The 25,388-nt window shown below is 42.6% G+C and overlaps 5 protein-coding genes across 8 annotated transcripts; 3 read left to right on the plus strand and 2 right to left on the minus strand.

Moving 5' to 3' along the window:
- Positions 1 to 227: 227 nt before the first annotated feature.
- LOC148892423 (uncharacterized) lies at positions 228 to 4,062 on the minus strand. 4 transcript variants are annotated; one of them, XM_089007269.1, is made up of 3 exons: positions 3,937 to 4,062; positions 2,300 to 2,564; positions 228 to 1,591 (listed from the first exon to the last, which is right to left on the minus strand). In XM_089007269.1, the coding sequence occupies exons 2-3, from the start codon at positions 2,561 to 2,563 to the stop codon at positions 920 to 922; spliced, it is 936 nt and encodes a 311-aa protein (XP_088863395.1). In that variant the 5' UTR covers position 2,564; positions 3,937 to 4,062; the 3' UTR covers positions 228 to 919. The 4 variants fall into 4 exon arrangements, with proteins under 4 accessions (XP_088863395.1, XP_088863396.1, XP_088863393.1 ...); XM_089007270.1 differs by lacking the exon at positions 3,937 to 4,062 and adding an exon at positions 3,600 to 3,697; XM_089007267.1 differs by lacking the exon at positions 3,937 to 4,062 and adding an exon at positions 3,421 to 3,592.
- A 377-nt stretch (positions 4,063 to 4,439) lies between these two features.
- Positions 4,440 to 5,794, plus strand: ndufb6 (NADH:ubiquinone oxidoreductase subunit B). Its single transcript, XM_089007272.1, has 4 exons — positions 4,440 to 4,715; positions 4,929 to 5,021; positions 5,314 to 5,358; positions 5,667 to 5,794. Exons 1-4 carry the CDS (start codon positions 4,536 to 4,538, stop codon positions 5,730 to 5,732), a joined length of 384 nt encoding a protein of 127 aa, XP_088863398.1. The 5' UTR covers positions 4,440 to 4,535; the 3' UTR covers positions 5,733 to 5,794.
- Positions 5,795 to 6,464: 670 nt separating this feature from the next.
- Positions 6,465 to 10,943, plus strand: toporsa (topoisomerase I binding, arginine/serine-rich a). The gene is made up of 2 exons (XM_089006106.1): positions 6,465 to 6,625; positions 7,896 to 10,943. Exon 2 carries the CDS (start codon positions 7,899 to 7,901, stop codon positions 10,035 to 10,037), a length of 2,139 nt encoding a protein of 712 aa, XP_088862232.1. The 5' UTR covers positions 6,465 to 6,625; positions 7,896 to 7,898; the 3' UTR covers positions 10,038 to 10,943.
- Positions 10,944 to 11,418: 475 nt separating this feature from the next.
- mtap (methylthioadenosine phosphorylase) lies at positions 11,419 to 21,721 on the plus strand. Its single transcript, XM_089006107.1, has 8 exons — positions 11,419 to 11,577; positions 11,943 to 12,029; positions 12,124 to 12,182; positions 13,166 to 13,333; positions 18,661 to 18,763; positions 19,194 to 19,433; positions 20,247 to 20,369; positions 21,127 to 21,721. Exons 1-8 carry the CDS (start codon positions 11,554 to 11,556, stop codon positions 21,163 to 21,165), a joined length of 843 nt encoding a protein of 280 aa, XP_088862233.1. The 5' UTR covers positions 11,419 to 11,553; the 3' UTR covers positions 21,166 to 21,721.
- On the minus strand, positions 21,710 to 25,056 carry cdkn2 (cyclin dependent kinase inhibitor 2). The gene is made up of 2 exons (XM_089006108.1): positions 24,728 to 25,056; positions 21,710 to 23,303 (listed from the first exon to the last, which is right to left on the minus strand). The coding sequence occupies exons 1-2, from the start codon at positions 24,851 to 24,853 to the stop codon at positions 23,052 to 23,054; spliced, it is 378 nt and encodes a 125-aa protein (XP_088862234.1). The 5' UTR covers positions 24,854 to 25,056; the 3' UTR covers positions 21,710 to 23,051.
- Positions 25,057 to 25,388: the final 332 nt, after the last annotated feature.

A 25,388-nucleotide genomic window follows, 5' to 3' on the forward strand; every position in this document is an offset into this window, starting at 1 on the left:
ACTTATGGCCAAATTAGCTTAATACTGTGAGTGTAAATTGGCCATAATACTGTACTAAGTTTAAAAAAACTTATCCTGTCACTGTAAATTGTCAGTTTTGAAAGGCACTTCTAAATGAAGAATTAATACTTAAATCGACTATAATGCCATGACCATAAATAGGCTATGCTGAGAGTGTAAATTAGCTGCAATGCTAAGTTTAAAAAAATAAGAAATTCACAACAAAATTGTGAAAGTCTTTTAATGACAACATCCAATGTTAATCTACTTTATGTGAATACCATATGTTTCCGTGTATAAGGTGCATTGGAGTAAAAGGTGCCACCCCAATGGTGTATTTTGAAACTTTTTCAAGATACAAGGCCGACTATAAGGCGGTGCACCTTATAGTTAATGAGAAAGTTTTACACCACATAAGGTGCTACAGTAGAGGCTGGGGTTACGCACTACTTTGCTAGCGTTCACTCAACCTGGATGTAACTCAGATAGAAGGCAAGCTAGCTCGTGGATAGCCAATAGATAACTAGCTAGACAGCTAGCTATATAGCTAGTAGATAGTCAGCTAGCTATATAGCTAATAGATAGCCAGCGGGCTAGTTAGCCAGATAGCTACATAGATGATAGCCAGCTAGCCATATATAGCAAATAGATAGCAAGGCTTGGGCAACAATATAGTGACCTTGAGTTTTTAAAGGCGCTTCGGAATGAAATTTATCATTCTATGACGGGAAATGGATTCGGTGGCTGCTGACAGGAGTTACGAGACCTGTTGTGGCTCAATATGACTTCACAGACAAGGCGCACCTGCGTATAAGGCGCAGGGTCATTTTTTGAAGGAAATCAGCTTTTGGGTGCGCCTCATACACCGGAAATGTGCACTTTGGGTCAATATCTGGTGTTGCTAAAATGCTAAATCTATTTACTTTAAGGCCATTTTGGCGTACATCTCCTCCAAACTCTCCAAGGACGCTCCTGGTCCATCCTCTGAGGTGACATAACCGGGATACGAGTGTACACACTGATGACACGCCGACCGGAAGCTGAGATTTCCTTGGCTGGCAGACGGCGCCTGCAGCAACGGGATCAATTTGGCGTGGGCGTAATCAATTTCAAAGCCCTCGAAGATGAGCCCGACGCCCCACGCCCCCAAACCCTTTTCCAAAAGATGAGACACCTTGCGGGCGGCCAACACCAGCCCCTCGTAGTCGCTCTCGCTCAGCCCGAATATGTCGGAGGTCAAAGGGCGCCGTGGCACCAGCACGGTGAAGCCTGGCGAGTTGGGGAATGGCGTGAGGAAAGACACGTGGCCATCGTCCTCCCACACCCGCCACTGCGGCTCTTCGCCGCGGACGATGCGGGAGAATAAACCGGGATGAGACTGGTCGTCTCCCAGGAACGTCAGGTTGGGCGGTGCGTCCGGGTTGGGGAGTTTGGCACGGATCTTGGCCTGGATTTCGTCAAGGCGGGCGTCGCTCCATCGAGGCGCCGTCTTGGAGGTGCAGTAGCCTGGATCGTGGGCGTGCTGTTCCTCTTCACCTGCCTGGTGGGGGCACCATTCTGCATCCAGACCGTGAAGTGGGAGGATACGGATCTAGAAGATTAAAGTGACTGTGACTCACCCGCCATGGCGCATGCAACTAGGTAACTAGATAAAACTTTAAATATTTATTCCAATTTTTTTATCATCATGACAATCCAATTTGCAAGATTTACAATAGGGAGGCACAGTGAAACGTCACAAACTTGGAAGAAGCTTGACCGAAGTCGAGAAATGATCTTAACTCATTCACTGCCATTCACAAATTTATTCGGGAATTAAAAATATGACGTAGAACGCCATTCCCAAATTTGTTCAGGTTTTGTACTTTCATGCTTTGGTGCTGATAAAGCGCTGCCCATGGCCTCTTGCAGTGTTTTTTTCCACGAGGGGGCAGCATTTGCCTTTTGTCCATGTTAGTGCGTTGTTCCAGCTTCAGCTGTTAAAGCGCTATACGTATAAATCAACACGTATGGATTGTATTGTATTTTGTACAGCTGCCCCCATTTCAATCTCAGATAACTCCAGACCCATATAACTTAAGAAGTAACTTTTTTTTCTGATGAAAGAAGAGAGTCTAAGGTTTCTTATGCTGTATTGAATGTTTATGTAGTCCTAAAACTAAAATATTCTGTGGATCCTGGAATTCAAGTGACAATGACAAAAACCCTGGCACTGGAGTGGACATTTTGTTGCACATGTCTGGCAGTGAATCCGTTAAAATTGGTTTTGAATTAATATAATGGTAAAAGTGTTGCACACCTGAGCAGGCTGGTCCACATGTGGTCTTGTAACCAAGGCACACCGGTGCACCTGGAGCTTTTCGCACAATAACTGTGCTATCGCCCTGGCTCCCAGCATCCAGGATAAATACTCTGCCTCCTCCAGGTGAAAAATGCTGCCCGCCATTGTTCCAGGCACCCGGCGCTCAAGGATCACAGAACCGGGCGTCCAGGGCCGAGGGTGAAGGTAAGCCACAAGGCGCTCCGACTCCCAAACAACATGGCGGGGTGGAATGACAGACATCCTGTGGAATCAGGAGGGTGGAGAGGGAATTGTAGCCATTTTTCAGGGAAATATACAAGCGAGATTGAGCTAATTTCAGAACTTCAAAATAATTTTTGATTAAAAAAACATGAAGCAACTATTCCTGGGGTTCCTTATTTTTTTTATAAAAACAGTTTTTAACCCCCACAGATGACAACACGTTGTGAAAAAATGACGTGAATGGAGATTTTTTTTTCTTTGTTTACCAGAACCACAACAAACATCAATATTATTTCCTGAGTACACTATTCACTATAAAGTGCATTAATAAGGGGTTACGACTGTTGGGGTGTATGAATATCAAAAATATTGTAAAAAAAATGTTGCGCACTCAAAATAATTTAACCATAATGCAATTCTAACTGAGCATCGATGGTCACTCGGAAGATTTATAGAGTATATAAACCACAATGCAATGTTAGCAGGAAAACAACAGGGCGCATGGGAAAATATCAAGGAAGTACATCATAAATAATTTTAAGAAAAATGTTTGGGATTTTAACGCACTGGTGAGTCACGAAGGTCACGTGATGGGAGACGCGGAACCAATAGTTATCTGGCTATTCTAATTGGGGGAAAAAATACGGAACTCCTCTGGTGGCAGGGTTGTGAGTTTGAGAAAATAAATATTTGTAATCTGTATCCACAATTTGATAGTCGACTACCACATCGTAAAAAATACGTAAAATAATAAACGCTAGCTCAATATTTTGGGGTCATACCCTGGCACGAAACGGGATCCGAACCAAACAGTGAATAACTAAGCCTACCTTGTGCTGAAAAACCTCGCAAACAGCATGTAGGGGCGGAAAAAAGATCAGAAAGTTCAAACCGACCTGCTTTGCGTTACTTCAGGTTTGTTCGGAGTGTCTCGTGAAAAGCATAAAGAGCAACGATCACGTGACAAGAGAGGCACTTTTGCCACATGTTGGTGATGAGAAGTGGAACGACCACTTTTCATCTCAAAAGTCACAAAAACCCCACAAAGTCTGTATTCTTCGATCCCGCGCCCTACCTTGAGGTTTAGGGTTAGTCTCCTTTCATGGAGGCAGAAACAAGAAGAGGAATTTGACGTAGCGAGTATGTGGCGTTCCAATACCCTCGGAAATTACAATTATATTTTGTCTGATACAGGGGCGGCGACAATTAAAAACACAGCCCTTACTGCCATTAAAACTTTGATTATGAAAGTAGACCGTCCAACTTTCAATGTCAATTATTAAAATTGTTGCTACGCACTTCTCCAGGTAAAACGGACAGCTCATATTTAAGTGTATCAGATTTTCCATCACATCAGAAAGGTAAAACAAATTTATGTTTTCATGTTTGATCAAAAATATTAAACATGGTACCTGAATATGGATGATCTTGAGTATTCGACTGAACGTTAGTTCACTTGTATGAGTCCAACCTTGATGAATACGCCTCAACAAAACGCCCTACTGTCTGTGACGTTTTTGGTGCGTGTGTCATCGTTGTTGAGCAATACAATTGACACTTTGATCCTGTAGTTTGGACATTTTACCACTTGATATATCTTATACCTAGCTAACATATAAATATAGACGTTGTTGGTCTTATAAATGTCGTGGATGATTAACCGGGGAATGAAAACATTGCATTACAATCCATCCATTATCTGATCGGGCCATCCTCGCCCATCCAATCGCAGGATACACAAAGACAAAAAAATACTCCACAATCAAACTTGTGGGCAGTTTAGAGTGTCAAATCAATCTACCCGTCACGTTTTATTTGTGACAATAAAGCGAGTTGTACAACAAAAGCATACTGCACAAATGTTTGTTGCGTGTATTCATCCCGTGCAGCAGGTGTCGCTATCTAAACTCGTACAGCATTCGTATCAGTTTCCGGTTCCGTGTTGACGTCCTCCATGGTGTCATTGGAGCGTCGCTGAGGTTGTTAAACAATATCAGATAAATAAACGATCATGTCTGGTTACACACCAGACGAGAAGCTTCGTGTGGAGCAACTCGCCAAGCTTCGCAGGCAATGGTTGAAGGACCAGGAACTCAGTCCGAGGGAGCCCGTCGTACAGGCGAAACCACACGGTGCCGTCGCCAAATTCTGGGCAGGCTTTCTCGAGCCCAAAAGCTTGTGGAGGATTTACGTGAGTGATGCTAACACTAACTAGTAGCGATGCTAATACACGCTTACCGTTTATTGTTAAATATTTCTGGATTTTTGTATACATCGAAATACAGATGGGAAATTTTAACTAGTCAGAACAGGGGATCGATCGCCAGCTTTGCGTTTGATTGCAAATGATGGCTGTTCATAGTTTATGACATAATTTTATCATTTGACATGTTTCTCTTTACAGACATACAAAGCATACAAAGGGAGCGTTTTTACATTGACACGCTTGTTGATTCCTGCTTGGGTTGTCCACTACTACGTGAAATACCATGTTGCTGTAAGTTAAAGCTACAAATCAACACTACTACTAAAACACGACATACAGTTGGGTACGGTTTTCACATTTTTCCAGTACCAATAAGTGTGATTTGAGTACTAAAGGCATATTCTAAAAGGTTAGCTTCGGGAGCTCTGGATGGTGGAAGTGAACTTCACAATAATTCTACCAAATTAAAATGCTTGCTTCAACCTTTTTATTGCAATTTCCCAATCAAACAAACGTTGTTAGATTTGGACTTACAAAAATAAACACCCTAGTTAATAACTTTTTGTGATGTTGTCTCTCACAGAAAAGACCATACGGAATTGTGGAAGTGAAGCCTAAGCTTTTCCCGGTAAGTCTATCTAATTCATTTATCTTGGGGGGGGGGGGGGGAAGCTCCAGGAATCTTCAGCTACCAGTATCAGCATATAACACATTCACTATGTTTTGTACTTATTCTGCATTTAATATGTGAAATTGGCATGCAGCTGAAACGGTCATGTCATATCTACGTATTCAATCAACAAAATCTGTTTAAAATACTAGTGATACAATGAGTAGCGTAGTGCAATGATTCTTGCATAAAGCACCTCTTAATTGGGGAAAACTTGTTTGTGCGCGTGTGTGTCTGTGCATGTGCGTCCTTTATTTTCTGTTTAGGGTGACACTATTCTGGAGACAGGAGAAGTTCTTCCGCAGCTCCCTGGGAGCCACGGGCATCATTGACCAATTGAATTGTCTGCTTGTAAAAAACTGTGTATATGCCAATTAAAATATAAGTTATATAATGTCTGTGAGTCTCTTTCTAAATATTGTGTAACATAGTCAGGCATTTTGCTGTTATATGCTCCAGTATTCATTTCTGAAAATTACTAAAACACAAACTGACTCCACGTGTTTGATCACTGCATAACGCAATGGAACTTTTTGGAATATGTTGTACTTGTCATACTATGTACTTGTCAAGTACATAGTTTTAATTCAACATTTCAAAGTCAGCTTTATTGTCAAATATGCTAATATGCATTTGTTTTTATGGTTACTTAACTGTACGTATTAAGAAAGAAATGCTGTTTTCTGTTTTTACTGTTTTTTTTGTCAACATATTAGTTTTTGTTGCTTGTGGGTGTCAGGCACTGTTTCAAGAGTGTAAAACAAGTTTATTTTGGAGGGGAAGACCGATCCATTTTTACTTGATTCACATTCACGAGAACTATTTGTCAGATTTTATTTCTTAAACGGAAGTCTTGTGAATGTAGCCACAAGGGGACGCAAGCCAGTGTACCGGTGCCAAGCCGGGTTAAATACAGAGGATTGTGTCATAAAGGGAGAAGAGGATGCACTAAACCGGGTTGGATGGAGGACACTGATTCGCTGTGGCGACCCCTGAAGGGAAAAGCCGAAAGGAAAAGAAGAAACTGAAGTCTTATTGTGAAGGTCTAATTTGAGTACAGATTACGAAAGACAGGCAACTTGCTTTAAGCGTCGAACGAATGATGTCATCCAGACGCGTTTCGCGTCTCGGGAAGAGTTGTTGGAATTTTTCAAATGTTCCATACGCCTTTCCGAGAGACGGGTGAATCGGTCGCTTAACTTACCCGTCTGATTAAAAATCAGAGGTAAATATATCTTCATTTTATGTTAAATCTCTACTCCAGGACAGTTAGCCGACCGCGCTGGTTAGCATTAGCCGTAACTTCGATCAACTGGCGAGATCGTCAACGAGTGAATCGAGTACGTTCTCGTTCAAACTATCGTCTCTGAATAGCATTGAGGCAATAAGACTGTCTTAAGTATGCACTGTAGGGTACGGTTATGTCTAGCTATTTTAATTTAAAATAAAAAGTACAAGCAGTAGAACAGGAACACCCGTTTAGGGCTTGCCATGTAATAATTCCTGCTGCATATTGCTTTATACATTTCATAACATTCATGCTAACAACAACAATGTAGTTCATTTGGAGATGTTGGCTCTTGGCAGGGATTCGAGAATAGTATGGAATAAAGTAGTGTTGCTAAAAATTCACCGGCAAGTATGCTTCATTACATGACAGATATTCATTCTTGTCTGAGTCGTCGTGTTAGACGTGTAAGGTATGTAATGTCAGGTACAATTGTGTACTCGTTCTATTTAAGATGTACTTCGCTCCGAGGACCTTTATGTTGAATACAAAGTCGAACCGAGATTTTAATCCATTCGGTAGCATGGACAAAAAAAAAAGTCTGTTTAAAAATACATACATATGACTTCAGTTTTACACCTATAGAAAAGGTAATCAAGAATGAGTTTTTAGGTTAAACAACGATCCCCTCCAAAAAGTCAAGTGCATTTTTTGTTGTATTTCCTTTTTTGTTTTTGAAACAAAGACGCAATTTGATTGTGTGGTTGCAAATGGTCTAATTCAGAGCTGGGGGAACTCCAGTTCCTCGAGAGGCATTTTGTTGTTTAGTAATTCTACAAACCTCTTTTTATTTCATTACTGTTATTATTTCAAATCCTTTTGTTGATAGGTTTAAATATTGTCACTTTAAGTTACTTGATGCTTTTTTGGGTAAGCTATTTGCTTCTGAATGGCATTCGTAAATGCACATTGAGTACGAAATGTGCCATCGCAATGAAGACCGGCCTCGCATGGGAATAGAATGCAAAGTGGAACACAGTGTTTACTGTTTGTCACGCATAAAAACCGATGGAAGGGCGACCAGTATAGAGATCCACAATGTGATGAAAAGAACTACCATGTAAATCCCATGCACTTGTTAAATAAAGCACAATCAAAGTACGGCAAGCGAGAGGGACACTGCCTGAAACCAGAGCGGCAGTGTTTCCCATGTACATTTCAAATTAATAAGAATAAATGCGCACACCGTGACTTGTTTTTGTTCCAGACCATGTCTGCTATCAAGCTTGCCCTCCAGCAGAACCAGAAGAGGGACCGGAGGAAAACCCCGGAAGCCAAATCGGCCGAAGTGTCTCCGGATTCCAAGTGTCCCATTTGCTTGGACGTCTTTAACAACATAGCCTACCTGGACATCTGCCTGCACAAGTTCTGTTTTCGCTGCATCCACGAGTGGTCCAAGAACAAAGCTGAATGCCCATTATGCAAGCAGCCGTTTAATTCCATTTATCACAGTATCAAATCGGAGCAAGACTTCAAACAGTACGACCTGAAACCGGTGACGAATGGATCCTTCGGGATGTTTGGTGGCGTGCGCTTTCGATATCGTACGACGCTTACCGGGGTCCAGCGGCAACGCTGGGGAAGGACTTCACCCCCTCCGGATAACGGCGTCCTTTTCGAATCAACGGCCAATCCTCCCCAACAGGAGCGGACTCGTTATATCCGTCGCATGATGACGAGGATGGCGGCCAAGAGGAGGGCTGCCAGCGAAGGCCGCACGACGCACAACGTCAGAGAACTGGAAATGGTGAACTTCCGGCGAGAACTTTACCGACAGGGTTTGCGCGTACGCTGCGTGCGCGACGGCGGACGGTCCCGCGACACCTCGGCCGAGTTTTATCGGAAGAACCCCGCTTGCTTGCACAGATTGATCCCTTGGCTGAAAAGAGAGCTTGTGGTGTTATACGGCGCACACGGCTCGCTGGTTAACATCGTCCAGCACATCATCATGTCGCGAATTACCCGCGTGAACATGGAGGACGGAGCCATCCAGGAAGAGCTGCGGCCGTTTCTTCAGGGCCGCACCGAGCATTTTCTACACGAATTCATCAGCTTTGCAAAGTCACCGTTCAACATGGACGCCTACGACCAACACGCCACGTATGAGGGATCCACCCATTCCTCCAATACGGACGTCAGTTCCGACTCATCCATCATCGCCATTTCCGAGGAAGAGGAGATGGACCTGGAGCCCCCCAGAACCCCCGGTTACGCCACGTCTAACCTGAGCCGCTCCCTTTGGGACGACGAAACGCCCGGGCCGTCGTATTCCACCACGGCAGAGCAAAGTCGGACGGGAATGGAGTCGGTTCATGACTCCGATTTGGACAGCAGCTTCGAGGGGCAAGCGCAAGAAACGACCGTTACCCCGCCGCGGCAAGGAAATCCGCCACCCATTCGACTGGAGGATTGTTTATCATCGGAGAGTGATGACTGCGTCATCGTGGGTTTTATTAAGGCGCGGACCGAAAGAACTCCCGAGCTGGTTCAGCTCTCCTCCGACGAGTTCTGGAGCGACGATGCAAAAGAAGCACCGCCCTCGCCGCAATACGTTAACTTTAACAGCAATAGTCCGTCATCCTCGCCAAGGAGTGAACCCATTGACACGAACTGCAGTCACCGTCTCGATATCAAAGAAAGACCCGCTAGCCTAAAGTCGAAAGTCTGCAAGGCGTCGAGTGAGTCCGACAAAAAAGACAAAGGCGGTTCCGAGCGATCCAGACGGAAACATGAGCCAAAGGACAGAAAGCACAAAAGGAAAAGATCGATTGGCGATTGCCGGCGACGCAGCCGTAGCCCGGTTAGCCATCGCGTCAGAGATCGAGACTATCAGTCTTCCGAGCGCAGGGACGGGAAATCCGACGGTAAATATAAAAAAAAAGAAAGCGACTTCAACCGTCAAGCTAGCCGACAGCATCCAGACCGAAACTTTCGCTCTAGAAGTCGTAGTGGCGAATGTCGGCGACGAGATCGACACAACTCCACATCCAGGACTCGCTCAAACTCCCCGCCGACGAGACGATCTCGCTACGAAAAACCCGCCGGCAAGCGGAAATACAAAACCCGCCATCTTGAGAACCTATCGTCCCTGCCGGACCCCACCCCCGAAACCCGAGCAAAAACCACAGACGGTAAAGACGAAAGGAGCCCGAGTGTCCGCAGCAAACGGCACAAGAAGAAGAAGAAGAAACACAAGAAGAAGAGCAGACGGCGCAGGGGCGAAGAAAAATTATCGCCAATCGCCGTCGAGAGCGACGGTACCCGTGGCGATACTTCGGGCAAGGACCCGTCCCCCGTGAACGCCGCCGCCGATGAGCTCAATGACTCTCTCTGTGGGTTCATTTTATAGCTACAACAACCCCTAGTGCCCCCTACCTGAAGTATTTTCAATCGTATAGCTATCCGACAAATAAATCGCTATGGGACGTCATTTAGCCTGTAACTAACTGCCTTTCGTAAACCGATTACTCCTTTTCTTACCAAGTGCCACCGTGAGCGATTTGCAGGTGGGGTTGTGACGGGAGGCATTATTCTTGGATATCATTTTTAAAATTTCTAATTTCTCCAGCGTTCTCAGGGATTGTTTTTTGGGGGGGCCGGCGGGTAATGACGGTCATCATAATCTTTGTCGTTTGCGAATGAATCAGCAAGAGTACTTGTATTAAAGGTATTTTCTGTATTTTAATGTTGGAAATTACATATGGGGGACGGGGATTGAGGACTGACCAAAAGAAGTGCGAGATTTGTAAACAAAATAATTAAAAATTCCTGAAACGGAGAGGGGGTTAGTCGCGTATGTCAAAGTCTAGTCAAAGTCAGCTTTATTGTCAAATATGCTAATATGCATGACATACAGCACAGATGAAATTACTGTCCTCCCGGACCCAACATGCAAGGCACTTATAATGACTTATGATGATGTGTGCATTCAATTTTATAGATTAACATTAATCAGTGATTCAAGTCATTGTTTGGGGGAGGGCGAATGTCCTCTATGGGCAACATGCAATTTTTTTCATATACACTGTACTTTCATATACTGCAAATACTTGTTTGAAGCAGTTCGAGATGAAAGAGGCGAGAATCAAATTTGACTGCAGAGCCGAACATCCGGATTGGTTACGCGGTTTTATTTTGGAAGGTTTCAGTAACCTGTAGTGATGGGAAATCCGGCTCTCTTCAAAGCGCCAGTTCTTTTGGCTCAACTCATGAAAAAGATCCGGCTATTATGGCTCCAAAATGGCTCCTCGGTTTGTTTGTTTTTTGTTGTTGTTTAAATTAACTACCAAAAATCGTGTAAAATTGTGTGAAAAACGAATTACTCATGTAAAAAATACACTATATCAAATATTTTGATTTATATGTGCATAGAGAGCATCCACTAACTCACTTTGCCTGTGTTTACTCTGGTCTGATGATCAGTTGTCACTAATTTGCTTTTCATATAAATAATGCTATCATACCAACCAGTAAAAAAATAGAATTGAATAATAATAACAACAGCATAGTGTGTTAACATTTGTCCACCTGTCTACCCTAATGTTCCCCTTCTCACTGCTGCGTGTGTCTGTAATTCTCCCCTCCCTCCTCTACCACGGATATCGACCAATCACGTGCGGCTTTAACCGAAGACTGGTGGCGGGGAATTGAGGACAAAAAAAGTCGGCTCCCATTTCCGGCTCCTTGTAGGAACCGGCTCTCTTTGTTCTGTTCAGAGATCCGGCTCCAAGAACCAGCTTGTTCGCGAACGACACTTCACTCGTAACCAGGAAGTGACATGTCCGACCTTTTCCCGTCCACGTGAAGTCTTGCAGAAGCTTCAACTTGGTTGCCTTGCAATCTCCTTCATAATAACCAATCACGTCATGTCTTCCTCGTCCTCAATTAAGGTAAAATATTTAAAAAAGGCTTTGTAATCCCTCCACGCGTTTGTAACCTCCGGGCGCCGAGCTATGCTAACCGAGCAGTATGCAGCATAGCTAAATGCAAGGCTTGACGTACCATTGCCGGCTGGGACACGTGTTTTAGTGTTATTTAGCAAACATCCCACTTTTTTTTATTAATTGTAGCGGGCGATATCACCAGTCATAGTTAACCCTTAGCACAATGCTTCTGTTTCGGCACGACTGTCACGTTAGCTTTTCAAAGTAAAAGTACTCCAAGTGAGCTCAGCACCAAAAACCGAGTACGTCTGACAAAATAATGTAATTGCGAGATCCTGTCCTTAATTTGTCGTCTTCTTGTAAAAACGTAGATTGGAATAATTGGTGGTTCGGGTCTGGACGATCCTGATATACTGGAGAGAAGAACCGAACGTTATGTTGACACGCCATATGGAATGGTTCGTTGTGTGCTCAACATTATAACATCACTTGGACCGTTTAACTTTTATTTTGCTTCATTCGTTGACTCGATTATTGTTGTTTTGTTCACAGCCTTCAGATGCCTTGATATTGGGAAAAATTAAAAATGTCGAATGTGTACTACTGGCAAGGTATGAACCATTTGCTTAATACAACCGCATCGACAAGTGTTTAATTTTCTAAATAGTATTTATACAATCAACCATTGGGCTCGTACTGTATAGCGGAAATAAAACGTAACAGTGCCATCTAGTGACTTTCACTTTCAAACACTCGGTCCACGCCCTCTTTTATTACTGCAGGAATTTGTGGTTCCTCAGTCTTTTTATATCAACTAACACTGAAAAAAAAAAACACAATCTTGACCGGTGTTGGATTATAGCAGCATAGTATACCTTTCAACCGGCCGTATTTTGCCGTACGATTTTTGCACATTTTTAGATGTGTACGGCATACAAGATTTGTCCGGGAAACAAAAATTGTTACATATAATTTTGAGATATTTTGATTCCGTTTTTGTCATTAAATATTAGCAATGATGTTAATTATAACAAATATTGCTATTGGTAAAGATTGAAATTGACCACCGAGAAAACATGTCCGTGCAAAAAGTCTCGAGAAGAAACAAAAGTTCATAGAGTTCTGGTCAAGTGAAATTTTATTTTGAAATCAGTTAAATTAAACATTTTTCTGTGTTTTTTTTGCGCTGAGATATTCATTTTTTAATTAATATTATACATTGTAAGAACACAAATTCAAATTGTCCACAGCAAAAAAAGCTACTGTGCTCAACAACAAAGAACATATTTGATTATTGTGAGAAATATGTTGGAACTTGTTAAAAGTATTCATATTTACATGTGAAATTTTGTTCATAAAATTGCACAGTGAAATATTACACACGCATGGGTTTTTTTTCTCAGTAAGGAAAAATTGAGCCGTTAGTAAGGTCACAGTGTCTCGCAGGTTGACAGGTACGGTGTAGTAGCATGGTGCTTCTCGAAAAAGTAAATAGCAATGCAAACATGCATTGGAACTGGTTTTTTTCATCAGATCAAGTTATACAATGGCCTTATTTAGCGTTTCATCCTGAATGCTTCTCGGGTCTCTCCAGGCATGGAAGACAACACACCGTCATGCCATCGAATGTCAACTATCAGGCCAACATCTGGGCTCTGAGGGAAGAGGGCTGCACACATATATTGGCCACCACAGCTTGCGGATCGCTACGAGAAGAGATCCAGCCCGGTGATATCGTCATCATCGATCAGTTCATTGACCGGTAAGGTGGTGAGCGGGCCAAAAATCAATTTGACAAATAAAAGGTTGCTCGATTAAGTAAAATGTGTCTAAAATTGTAACTATGCTGGTTGAGTGAATGTTAAAATCTGTTCACGGTATGTTCTATGTGGCTCCACTTGTCTAAAATCACCCACTACAAAACTTACCCTGTGACTGTAAGGTGACCTTGATAGTTTTATGATTATTATTATTAAAAAGTGTTATGCTGATGACTGTATTTTATGCATTACAAGGCCCTTTGAAGTACATCTTCAATGAATGGCCTATTTTAAAACTGTTCATATAAAGAATAGAAGTTACAATAATGGTGGCAGTTCTGGTACGCAGCCACGAGATGGAGCTGCAGTAATACAATACAGCTTTTATTAACGCATTCACTGCCATTCACGAATTCATTCGGGAATTGAACATATGACGTAGAGTGCCATTCCTGAATTTGTTCAGGTTTTGTTTTTTTCATGGTTGGGTGCCGATAAAGCGCTGGCCATGGCCTCTGGCAATGTTTTTTTCCTTTTCCACAAGGGGCAGCATTTCCTTTTTGTCCATGTTAGCGCTTTGTTCCAGCTTGATCCTGTCGTTAAAGCGCGATATAAACCAATCTGTATGTATTGCATTGTATTGTGGACAACCGCCCTCATTTCAAGATCATATTACTACAGACCCATATCATTTAGGAATGGACTCTTTTTTTTCCTGATGAAAGAAGAGAGTCTAAGGTTTCTCACACTGTATTGAGTGTTTATGTAGTCCTAAAACTCAATACAGTGATACCTCAGCTTTAGCTAACGAACTTTTCGCCTTACGAATGTTAAATTCGCGAGAACATAATCTTGGCATACGAACTAGTTTTCGGGAAACACACGGAGCGCCACAATGAGTAATGTGTTGCGAACGAGCCGGTTCTTGGAGCTGGATCTATGAAGTGAATGAGGAGCTGGAAATGGAAGCCAACTTTTTTTTGTCCTCTATTCCCCGCCCCCAGTTTTCGGTTAAAGCTGTACGTGATTGGTCAAGATCTGTGGTAGATGAGGGAGGAGACACACGCAGCAGGACATGCGCAGCAGTGAGGAGGAGAAGGGGAGTGAGCACATGACAATGAAAAAAACAAGGGAAAGGTGAGAAAATGGATAGAAAACTCAGTGAAATTTGGACTTGTTTCAACTTTATTGATAGTTCAGAGGCAGAGTGTAGACTTCAAGGTTAAAGTATCCCATCAATCAGGCTCCACAAATAACCCGCACAAGCCATCTGTACAATGTGAAGAGAAAAGACAAGCAAGGGAACCAGCTATTAATGACGTTTCTAGTGTGCCTGCCTGCATCTGTTGCTGTTGCAATATCATAACTTCCAAAATGTACAACCAAGAACTCCTTGAGACACTTTATGCAAAAAGCTATCAACCCAGCTAAACAGAACAAAATTGATGAGGAACTAGGTAAAATTATCGCGGAGATGCACGGCAACTTCACAAGGATATCATCAAGTGGCAACCTGGAGGTTCGTCATCCATGGATGATTTCAAGGCTAGCCACGGATATGGTTCGAGAACTTTAAGCGTCGTACAGGGATTCATAGTGTCATTCGTCATGGTGAGGCAGCCAGTTATGACGGTAAAGCTGCCAAAGCTTACAAATCATTCCTCGAGATGGTGGAAGAAGAAGGCTACATTCCTCATCAAGCGTTTAATGGTGATGAAACCGGCGTTTTTTTTTGAAAAAGATGCCTAACTGGACTTTCATAACACAGGGAGGGAAGTCCGTCCCTGGGCATAAGCATATGAAAGATTGGTTAACCCTCTTTCCTACAGTCCTTATGGAATGTGTCCTTCCCACCTCCTCCCACTCCATTCCATCAAGCCATCAAGGACCATCACGAAGGTAAATAAAACACATTTATTATGCAGTACAGTTTATTTCTTTAATTAAAATACCATAGCATATTTATAATACATAAAATAAGGTATATTTTGTCAGTGTCTGAAACTCATGACAAAAAGTTAGCGGACACCCGGGCAGACAACTCTGAAAAGTTGCCTGGCCGGCCATAAAGTTGCCAGCCCCATTTTTCACAACTTGAAACACAATACAACGACTAATCGCAAAAAAAAAACATTGTTGTAAAGTATGAAGGATTTTTTTTTAAATTAAGGAAGTACCTACCACAAATGCTCCCTTGCTTAATTTACGGTAAATATCCCTTGCTGAAGATTTTGCTCCAGTTGTCGTTTGTCATCATGATGCACAATGTTTGCGTTGTCTGCTCAAAGCCACGTCGACTGCTCTTTCTAAGCGCCTTTCAAAACTCTCAAGTACACTTTTCAGTCACGGTGTAGACCGAAGCACGAAACAGGCTTCTGATTGGCTGCCGGTGCTGAGTATGCAAATTGACAATTGCAATCATATGCAATCATCAAAAGAGCCATATATGGCTCGCGAGCCATAGGTTCCCGACCCCTGCTCTAAAGTGTAATCGGAATCAGAATCAGAAAACCTTTATTCGTCTAACAATGGGGATATTTGCAAATTTGTACTTGAGAGTTTTTAAAGTCGCTTAGAAAGAGGAGTCCGCCTTGACTTGTAGCGGTTTGCTTGTAGCTTTTGCTATATTGAATAAAACGTTTGATTTGAAAAAAAAAAAAAAAAGTTTTTCTTTTCCTTGAAGAAGTTGTCGGCCACCTGGGCCGAGACGTTTTGAAAGTTGTACGCCCGACATAAAAGTTGTACGCCCCGGGCCACCTGGCAGACATTATTTCAAACATTGATTTGGTGTAGTTTTAAGGCTTATTCAGTAGATGTTTTACGGGGACCTGCGAACGGATTATTTTCATTTTAATGGTTTCCTATGGGAAATTAATGTTTGGAATACACACTTTTCACCTTACACATTCTTTCTGGGAACCAATTAAGTTCGTAAGCCAAGGTATCGCTGTATTCTGTGGGTCCTGGAATTGGAGTGACAATGACAAAAACCCTGGCAATGGAGTGGACACATTTTTGCACATGACTGGCAGTGAATGAGTTAATGTAGATCCTTCACAAGAGCTGTAAGAAAGGCATGAGAACTAGTTGTTTTCACAGAAAATGCAGTGGGTAGGTGAACTGCCGACAAAAAAGGGAAGATAATTACTGGCTGCGTGCAGGTTTAATTCTTCTTGTAACGTTTTATGTTTTGTTTGAAAAGTGAAGCGTGATCTTCCCACACATCTCGGTGACATGATTGATGTCAAAGTCTCTCGGGTTAGTTGAGGAAGGAACTTGTCATGCTTGTTCCATCTTTTCTTTTTTCTTGAAAATCATTAGTTGTTTACGCGCCACTTGACTTCCGAATTGAATTGGCGTCACAACTGCCTGTTGATTTTTCAATGTTAACAGTGAAAAAAAAGGGTGACATTCCACCTCAGGCCAAGTGACACATGCCCTGTTGGAACTTAAACCCCAACGATATTTCTCTAAACGATTTGGGAACATTTTCTCCCTGCTCGTCTCACGTGTCTTGAATAACTGGTGAGAATTTTTCGCATTTTTTTTTCCTAGCAGCGCATTGACTCATTCGCTGCCATTGTCAAATGTATTCTGGAATTAAAAATATGACGACGTCTGGGTTTTGTTTTTCATGCTTGGGTGCCAATAAAGCGGTAGCCATGGCCTCTGGCAATGGTTTTACTTTTTACAAGAGGTCTGCCCTCTTCCTTCTTTTTCATGTTAGCACTTTGTTCCAGCTTCAGCTGTTGTTAAAGCGCTACATAAACTAAAATACTGTATGTATATGCAAGGGCCGTGGCTTGGAATAAATAAGCCATTAACTCGTTCACTGCCAGATGATGTGCAAAAAATATGTCCACTCCAGTGCCAGGGTTTTTGTCATTGTCACTGGAATTCCAGAACCCACTGATAATTGAGTTTTAGGATTACATCAACATTCAATTCAGCTGCAGCATAAGAATCACTTGACTCTCTTCTTTCATCAGAAAAAAAGAGCTAAGTCCTAAATTATATGGGCCTGGAGTGATAGGAACTTGAAATAGGGGCACCTGTACAAAATACAATACAATACAATACATACATATAGATTTATATAGCGCTTCAACAACAGCTGAAGCTAACAACAAAGCACTAACACAGACAAAAGGCAAATGCTGCTTCATCATGGAAGGGAATAAACATTGCCAGAGGTCTGGCCCGTGCTTTATCGGCACCCAAACAATCCGAGAATGAGACTAGACGTCATATTTTCAATTCCTGAATAAATTCGTGAATGGCAGTGAATGAGTTGATTCGCTTTTGTTGTTATTGTTGCTGTTCTTCTTCTCCCGTAAAAAACAGTTTCGTAAAAACAGTTTCAGTGAATTCACGAAAAAAACATTCTGTCATCAACCCAGGCTAAACACCCAAACATCTAAAGATCCTAAAACATAATGTTGTTTCACTCCGTATACTTCCTCGGCGCCCATTGCTAATTTTCAGTGAAAGGACAACCGACGCCTCCAGACAAGTTGTGTCCATAATTTGTAAAATCACTTCAAATGACTTCTACTTACAAAGATTCCACCACATATAGTTATACTTTACGCTTTAAGACTCGTGCTGAATATTCAGGAAGTCTTGTTTTTGAGTTGGTGACGAGTCCTCACCCTACGTCATTGAAGGAACGCCCCTGACCGAGAAAGCGCCACACAATGCATTTTGGGTACGTTGTTTGCTCTGAAAACATCGTGTTGATCCGTGTTGATGGCAAAATTAGAAGGAAAACACATAAATAACACAATGGTGAATTGTTGTGTGTTGCACCAAGACTACTATTTGATACTAATTGACACAAATTCCCATCAGACAAATCAGCCCATTTCCAACTGAGCTTGGCCGCCATCTTGTGTGTTTTCTGGGACACTACATTGGAGTCCAGACACCTCAAAATGATACGGAAGGACTTCTTTAATCGATTGCAAACATTTATGCTTTCCTCTTCAGAACTATTTGAATCATATTCATAACTGGATGAGTAGCAAGAAAGCATCTTCTGCGAATCTGAAGCAATTGTTTTGATTCGAGAGCAAGGCAAGACGTCCTGGCGTGACGTCACGAACAAGGGGGCGGGACCTTCTGGAACTCGGCATCTCCGAGGTCATTTTGAAGTAGTTTAGGGACAGCCTGCGTATTGCGGGTATTTTAGATGCTATAAAACTTTTTCTGATGTCAGTTCGGAAACAATAAAATGGTGTCAGTTGTCCTTTTCAGTGGCGCTTCATTGACAGTCGTGGTTGCAAAATTATCGTAATGAACATCAACAAACGCAATGTGTACTTTTTAGAACCACCAAGAGAGCTCAAACGCTTTACGACGGGCGGCCAAGCATTCCTGCAGGTGTGTGTCACATTCCCATGGCCGACCCTTTCTGCAACAGGACCCGAGAGGTGAGCGCCCAAACGGCCATAACTTGCAACATCATACCGAACGATGAATCCTATTCACTTGAATCCTGGCCTCACTTGTGTCAGCATGGCTTTTTTTCCCGGTATATTCCGGTTTCCTCCCACATTCCCAAAACATGCATGGCAGCCTGATTGAACACTTCAAATTGACCTTAGGTCTGTGCATGGATGGTCGTTGGTCCGACTGTGCCCTATGATTGGCTGGCAACTAGTTCACGGTGTCCCCACCTACTGCCCGAAGACGGCTAGGATGGGCTCCAACACCCCCCACCCTCAGATTAGACAATGGACATTGAAAACAAAAATTGCATATTAAATCACAAGGAGGGGTTAAAAAAAACCTTGACAATTGTATTATTTTGCCCCCCCGTCCCGTGACCCAATTGGTTCATCCCACCTGCTTCCTCAACAGCTGCTGGTGGAGGTGGCCCGCACGTTGGGGGTCAAATGCCACGCTAGGGGCACCATGCTGAGTATCGAGGGTCCCCGTTTCTCTTCCCGGGCAGAGAGCCTGATGTTCCGCCAGTGGGGCGCCGATGTCATCAACATGACCACCGTCCCCGAAGTGGTCCTGGCCAAGGAGGCGGGATTGTGCTATGCAAGCATCGCCATGGCGACGGACTACGACTGCTGGAAGGAGCACGAAGAGGCGGTGAGTCCATGTTTTTGATTTTCTGAGTTATTTTCATGTACATGAGAAGCACACTATTTTCTGGGAACCAATTAAGTTCGTAAGCTGAGGTATCACTGTACATGTATAGGAACAGATATGGAAGCTCTTTTTGTAGTTTCAGTAAAATGCCTTTTTTAAATGTATTTAGTTCTTGGTTTTCAATGCCTGCGGCCATTCTGAGCTTTTCGGGAGCAGGTCATCAATCTTTCTCGCAATTTGTGGCCTGGACTCCTCAGCGATGACCACGGGCAACAATGTTTCCATCTATCTGAATGTGACCTCAATTCGCCCTTGTTTGTGTCACTTGGTTCGGTCCTATTTGCAAGACAGCAAAGTTCATGAGTCATCGTGAGTCAACCTCCTCTGGCACGGGTTAGACCGGAGGCTGGCAGTTGTGCAGGAGGTAGTTGTGAATCCGGGGGTGGGCGGAAGGATGTGGCGGGCGCTTTGCAACAGGACAGGAAGGAGGTCAGCGGCGGGAACTTGGGAAGCGGAGTCCGTTTGGATTGATGAAAGTCACCCGCGTGCGGCGGATCCACTGCGTTATCCCGGACCCTGCCGCTCACTCCGCCTTTCTGGTCTTTCACCACTGGAAGCTCAGCAAAATGATCCTGAAACAACCTCATGGCTAAACTTGCCTCATTTGTCACCTATCAAATCCGTGAACATGCCCTCATCTCCCAAAAACGGTTCTCCAGACACCTGTCGTAGCAAATAACATCACGCCTATATATCCGGCTTTTATAAATTGTGTGATATCACACACAACCCCCCCCCTTTCCGTCGTTGCAGGTTTGCGTGGACAACGTGATGAAGACCATGAAGGAGAACGCCAACAAAGCCAGCAGCATCCTGCTGACCGCCATCCCCCAGATCAGCCGGATGGACTGGAGCCAGACCACCACTTCCTTGAAAGTAAGGGGCAGCGCTTGCGGTTCGACGCTGGGAGCCTTGATTAAGATCCGTTAGGGCTGCGACGATCAATCAAATAGCTTGCTATTACTAAATAAATGAATAAATGCATACATAAATACATACATAAATCAATACATAAATAAATAAATACATAAATAAAATAAAGGTGGAGGGGCAAAATTTACATTACAGGTGTCAAACTCAAGGCTCAGGGGCCAGTTCTGGCCCACCGGGGCATTTTAAAAATTGCATTTTCTGTGTAGATCTCTCTCTTGTTTCTATTTATAATTGTGTGTTATTTATTGCATTCTATTTGTGATTGTATTTTATTTATTACAGTACCTATGCTTGTCTGTGATTTTAAAATGTCCTTGAGAGCTTTGAAAGGTGCTTAAAATGTAATGTATTATTATTATTATTATTATTATTATTATTATTTTATATGGCCCAGGAAAGCAAATTGTCAACATGCTAAAATCTGTCCCTGAATGTCAAAATTGTGTGTTCCTAATGTAAACTACGCAAAATAAAGGCCCACATTTTGTATTCACTCGTATGATCTTGCACAAGTGTTGTGAATGAGTGGACGCTTGCCGGAAAATGTTGTTCTTTAGCATGATAAATACTTGACTTTGACTTTTTAATCACTTGAGTTTCAGTCCCTGTGTTTTTTTTTCTCAATGTTTACATATTCTTTTACCACGTGGTAAAAATGCACACATGATAATTCAATAATGATTTGTTTGCTCCGCTGCAGGCAATGGCCCAGTCGGCAGTAATGTTGCCCAAACATTGAAATCCATAAGAGCAAAGGACGGATGGGCTCAGCTGTGCGTTTGTCACTGGTGACTGCTTCCATATCTCAGGACTTCTCACACTCTCAAATATGAATTGGACATTTTCACTCACTCTTATTTTAGTGGACTTTATATTTGAATTTCATGTCTTTAATATGAGTGAGATTTTAAATGGATTGATTGAGGGTTTTTTTTTCCTTTTGATGACACATCCTTCCTCTTATCTGGAATGGTATCCCGATTAACATCTGTCATTCTGCTCCCATTCATTTGCCCAAGCAGTTTCCCTTTGCATTAAAAACAACAAGTTTTTCAAGTGGGCCAATTTCAACCAACACCCACTATTCTATTTTATTTTTTGTTACTTTTAATTTCCGTTTTTGTTTGTTTTTGATTTGTGCAACACCTATTTGCCATATGACAGCAAATAGGAACGTTCCATAAGAACATTGGGAATGTTGGACACATTTGGAATTTCACTTTTATTTCTGTACATGCTGATCCAGTAAACTGTGTGTGTGCGTGTGTGCGTGTGTGTGTGTGTGTGTGTGTGTGTGTGTGTGTGTGTGTGTGTGTGTGTGTGTGTGTGTGTGTGTGTGTGTGTGTGTGTGTGTGTGTGTGTGTGTGTGTGTGTGTGTGTGTGTGTGTGTGTGTGTGTGTGTGTGTGTGTGTGTGTGTGCGTGCGTGCGTGTGAGAGTGTGTGCGTGCGTGCGTGTGTGTGTGTGTGTGTGTGTGTGTGTGTGTGTGTGTGTGTGTGTGTGTGTGTGTGTGTGTGTGTGTGTGTGTGTGCGTATGTATTATTAGCAAATTTCCCCATTGTGGATGAAAAGCCACTTTGCGAACAATAAAAAATGAAAACCAAATGCGTTTGGAAAGGTGCCATAATTTGTGCAAAATGTGCTTTTTATAATATTTCCTTCAATATTAAGTAGTTGGCCCCACCCAAAGCCTCATCCGGCAAAATTCTGATTTCATTTCATGACACTGACTTGAATTTTCCCCCCAGAGGAATGATCATGATTGTGGTATTGTAAAAATAAATACAGGACTATTCATATCAAATTTGAAGAAAAAAAAAAACTTTTTTAACTTGTTCACTGCCAGAACATATGCAAATATGTGTCCATTCCAATGCCAGGGTTTTTGTCATCGTCACTCGAATTCCAGGACCCACATAATATTGAGTTGTAGGACAGCATAAACATGCAATTCAGTGTAAGAAATCTTCGACTCTCTTCTTTCATTGGAAAAAAGAGTTAATCCCTAAGTTATGTGGGTCTGGAGTTATCTGTCCTTGAAATGCTGGCGGCTGTACAAAATACAATACAGTATATATTTGTTTATATAGCACTTTAACAACAGCTGAAGCTGTAACAACGCACTAACATGGACAAAAGGCAAATGTTGCCCCCTCATGGAAGGGAACAACATTGCCAGAGGTCTGACCAGCGCTTTATCGGCACCCCAGCAAGAAAACCCCAAAACCCGAATAAATTTGGGAATGGCTCTCCATGTCACACTTTTCAATTCCAGAATAAATTTGGGAATGACAGCGCGTGAGTTCACGCCCCCGCCATTTTATTAGCACTAATCTGACTTTCATGAAAAACTGTCTTTTCATGTTAAATGGCCAACAAAGCAATGCGACAGATATTTCATAGTTGACACTGTCTTTTAAAGTGCATCATCTTCAATTTGGTTATTTCAGTGATTCAAGCATGTTTCCAAATAAGGTTAATAAATAACGTTAAAAATGTTTACAATTCCAACTTTGTTCCTCACCAATATGCAGATTTCTTTGCCAACAAGTCAAGTCAATGTCCTTAACCCCAGTCCTTTAATAAATTAAATATCAGGATCTTTATTCCCTGGGGGAAAAAGTCCTTCACAGAGACTCCAGGAAGTCCACGACATCTGCTTGGCCGTGTTTGCGAGCCACATCCACGGGCCGACAGTTGGCGTGATCCCTGGCCTGCAGAGAGGCGCCGAAGCCAACCAGAAGCTGCGCAGTGTCGACGAAGCCGGCCCGGGCCGCGTCGTGCAGAGGCGTACTCCCGGTGCACCCGTCGGCGACGTTTGGGTCACCGCCCCCGGCCAGCAACAGCTTGGCCACCGGCGTGCTGCCCATCATCATCACCTTTGAAAACAAAAAGTATTGCTTTACATTTTCATTCCAGAATGGGGATAAAAGATTCGGTGTGTGTGTAAGGTCGTTTCAATGAAATACATAACATGGAAGTACATCGTGACTTTTCCTTTCACACACCCCAAAATAATTGAGGGTTTCTTTTTTTGTGTTTTTATGAAAACGGCCTTAATGAAGAAAATAACATCAAAATAAATGTGTGCACTGTTAATTTAATTTTCATGAGAAACAGACTATATTGTTTTTTATTGTATTCATAAAAAACGGTTTTATTCTACTTTGGTAAAACAACTCATTCACTGCAATTCACGAATTTATTCAGGAATTGAAAACATGACGTAGAGTGCTATTACCGAATTTGTTGGGGTTTTGTTTTTTTCAGGCTTGGGTGCCGATAAAGCGCTGGCCATGGCCTCCGGCAATGTTTTCAAGGGGGCAGCATTTTCCTTTTTCCCATGTTAGAGCTTTGTTCCAGCTTCAGCGCTATATAAACCAATATGTATTTATGGCATTGTATTTTGGACTGCTGTCCTCATTTCAAGCTCATATAACTCCAGACCCGTATCATTTAGGAATTAACTCTTTATTTTTTTCCCCTTGTATAATCTGATTAAAATGTAAAGTTTCACTTTCGTTAACTCATTCATTGCCATTCCCGAACGTATTCAGAAATTGAAATGCATGACGTGGAGCGCATTTGCAGAATTTTTTTCGGGTTTTGGTTTTTCTTGCGGGAAGTGCCGATAAAGCGCTGGTCAGACCTCTGGTCACGTTTTTCCCTTCCACGAGGGGGCAGGATTTGCCTTTTGTCCATGTTAGAGCTTTACTCCAGCTTCAGCAGTTGTTAAAGCGCTATATAAATCAATATGTATGGATTGTATTTTGTACAGCCGCCCCCATTTCAAGCTCAGGTAACTCCAGACCCATAGACTTATGAATGAATTGATGAAACGAGAGTCTAAGGTTTCTTACGCTTTATTGAATGTTTGTCGTCCTAAAACCAAATATTCTGTGGGTCCTGGAATTTGAAAGAAAATGATAAAAACCTTGGTACTGGAGTAGACACATTTTTGCACGTCTGGCAGTGAATGAGTTAAAGAAAATACCATCAAAATCTGGTTATGTTCTATAAGTGTGTTCACTGTTAATTTAATTTTCATGAGAAACGCAACATTGTTTTTTATTGTATTCATAAAAAAACTGCTTTTGGTAAAACTTAATGAAAAAAAGTTGCATTCGTTTAATACAAGAGATTATATTATAGCTTCATAAAAACCAATGTTTTTTTCTCCTGTCTATTTCATTATTATTATTTATTTTATTTATTTTTTTGGTGGAAAAACGCACAGATTGAAGGAAAAGACCACCACCACCAACAACACCACCACCCGTCCCCCGGTTCCGTCTGTCCTGACCTGGAGCGCGGTGTAACCGAGCCGGTTGGCCGCGTTGACATCCGCCCCTGCCCGGAGGAGTCTCGCCACCTCGGCTGTGTTCCCCGTGGCAGCCGCCGATGTCAACTCATTCTCCAAAGTGCCCATCGTCGCGGGGCGGTCACCTTACACAGCTCGCTCCCCGAGTTGATAAGATAAATCCGCGAAAGTGGACAAAATGTCGTGACAATCCGCGCGTGTTCTTGTTGTTTATGTTGTAACTCTCCTCTCGATACCGGTACGTAAAGTTGAGCAGCTGTCAGTGTGAGGCGACATAAATACAGTAATGTGTCCGGGCTTGTCTCTGGGTGCTTTGAATGAGTGATGTCATCGCCGTGTTTGGAGGCGATGGTGCGCATGCGCATTGGCTTTGTTGTGGCTGCGCGTTGACAGCCGCGTGACAGTAAAACCATCGGAGAAAGCATATCCAGTCTGCTTTGGAGTTCGATTGAAAACACAAGCAGCTGCACGAATGCGATTGTAATTGCAGTTGATGACGTGTAAGAGGTTTTAGTCGTGTCACGCCAGTTGTGTTGCAACAGGAATCCGTCCGCCGAGTCGACCCAGTTGGATCAATCAATCAATCAATCAATCAATCAATCAATCAATCAATCAATCAATCAATCAATCAATCAATCAATCA

The sequence above is a fragment of the Hippocampus bargibanti genome, linkage group LG10 (genome assembly GCF_051943395.1).
Source record: "Hippocampus bargibanti isolate YZ-2025 linkage group LG10, ASM5194339v1, whole genome shotgun sequence".
In the NCBI taxonomy this organism is placed as follows: domain Eukaryota; kingdom Metazoa; phylum Chordata; class Actinopteri; order Syngnathiformes; family Syngnathidae; genus Hippocampus; species Hippocampus bargibanti.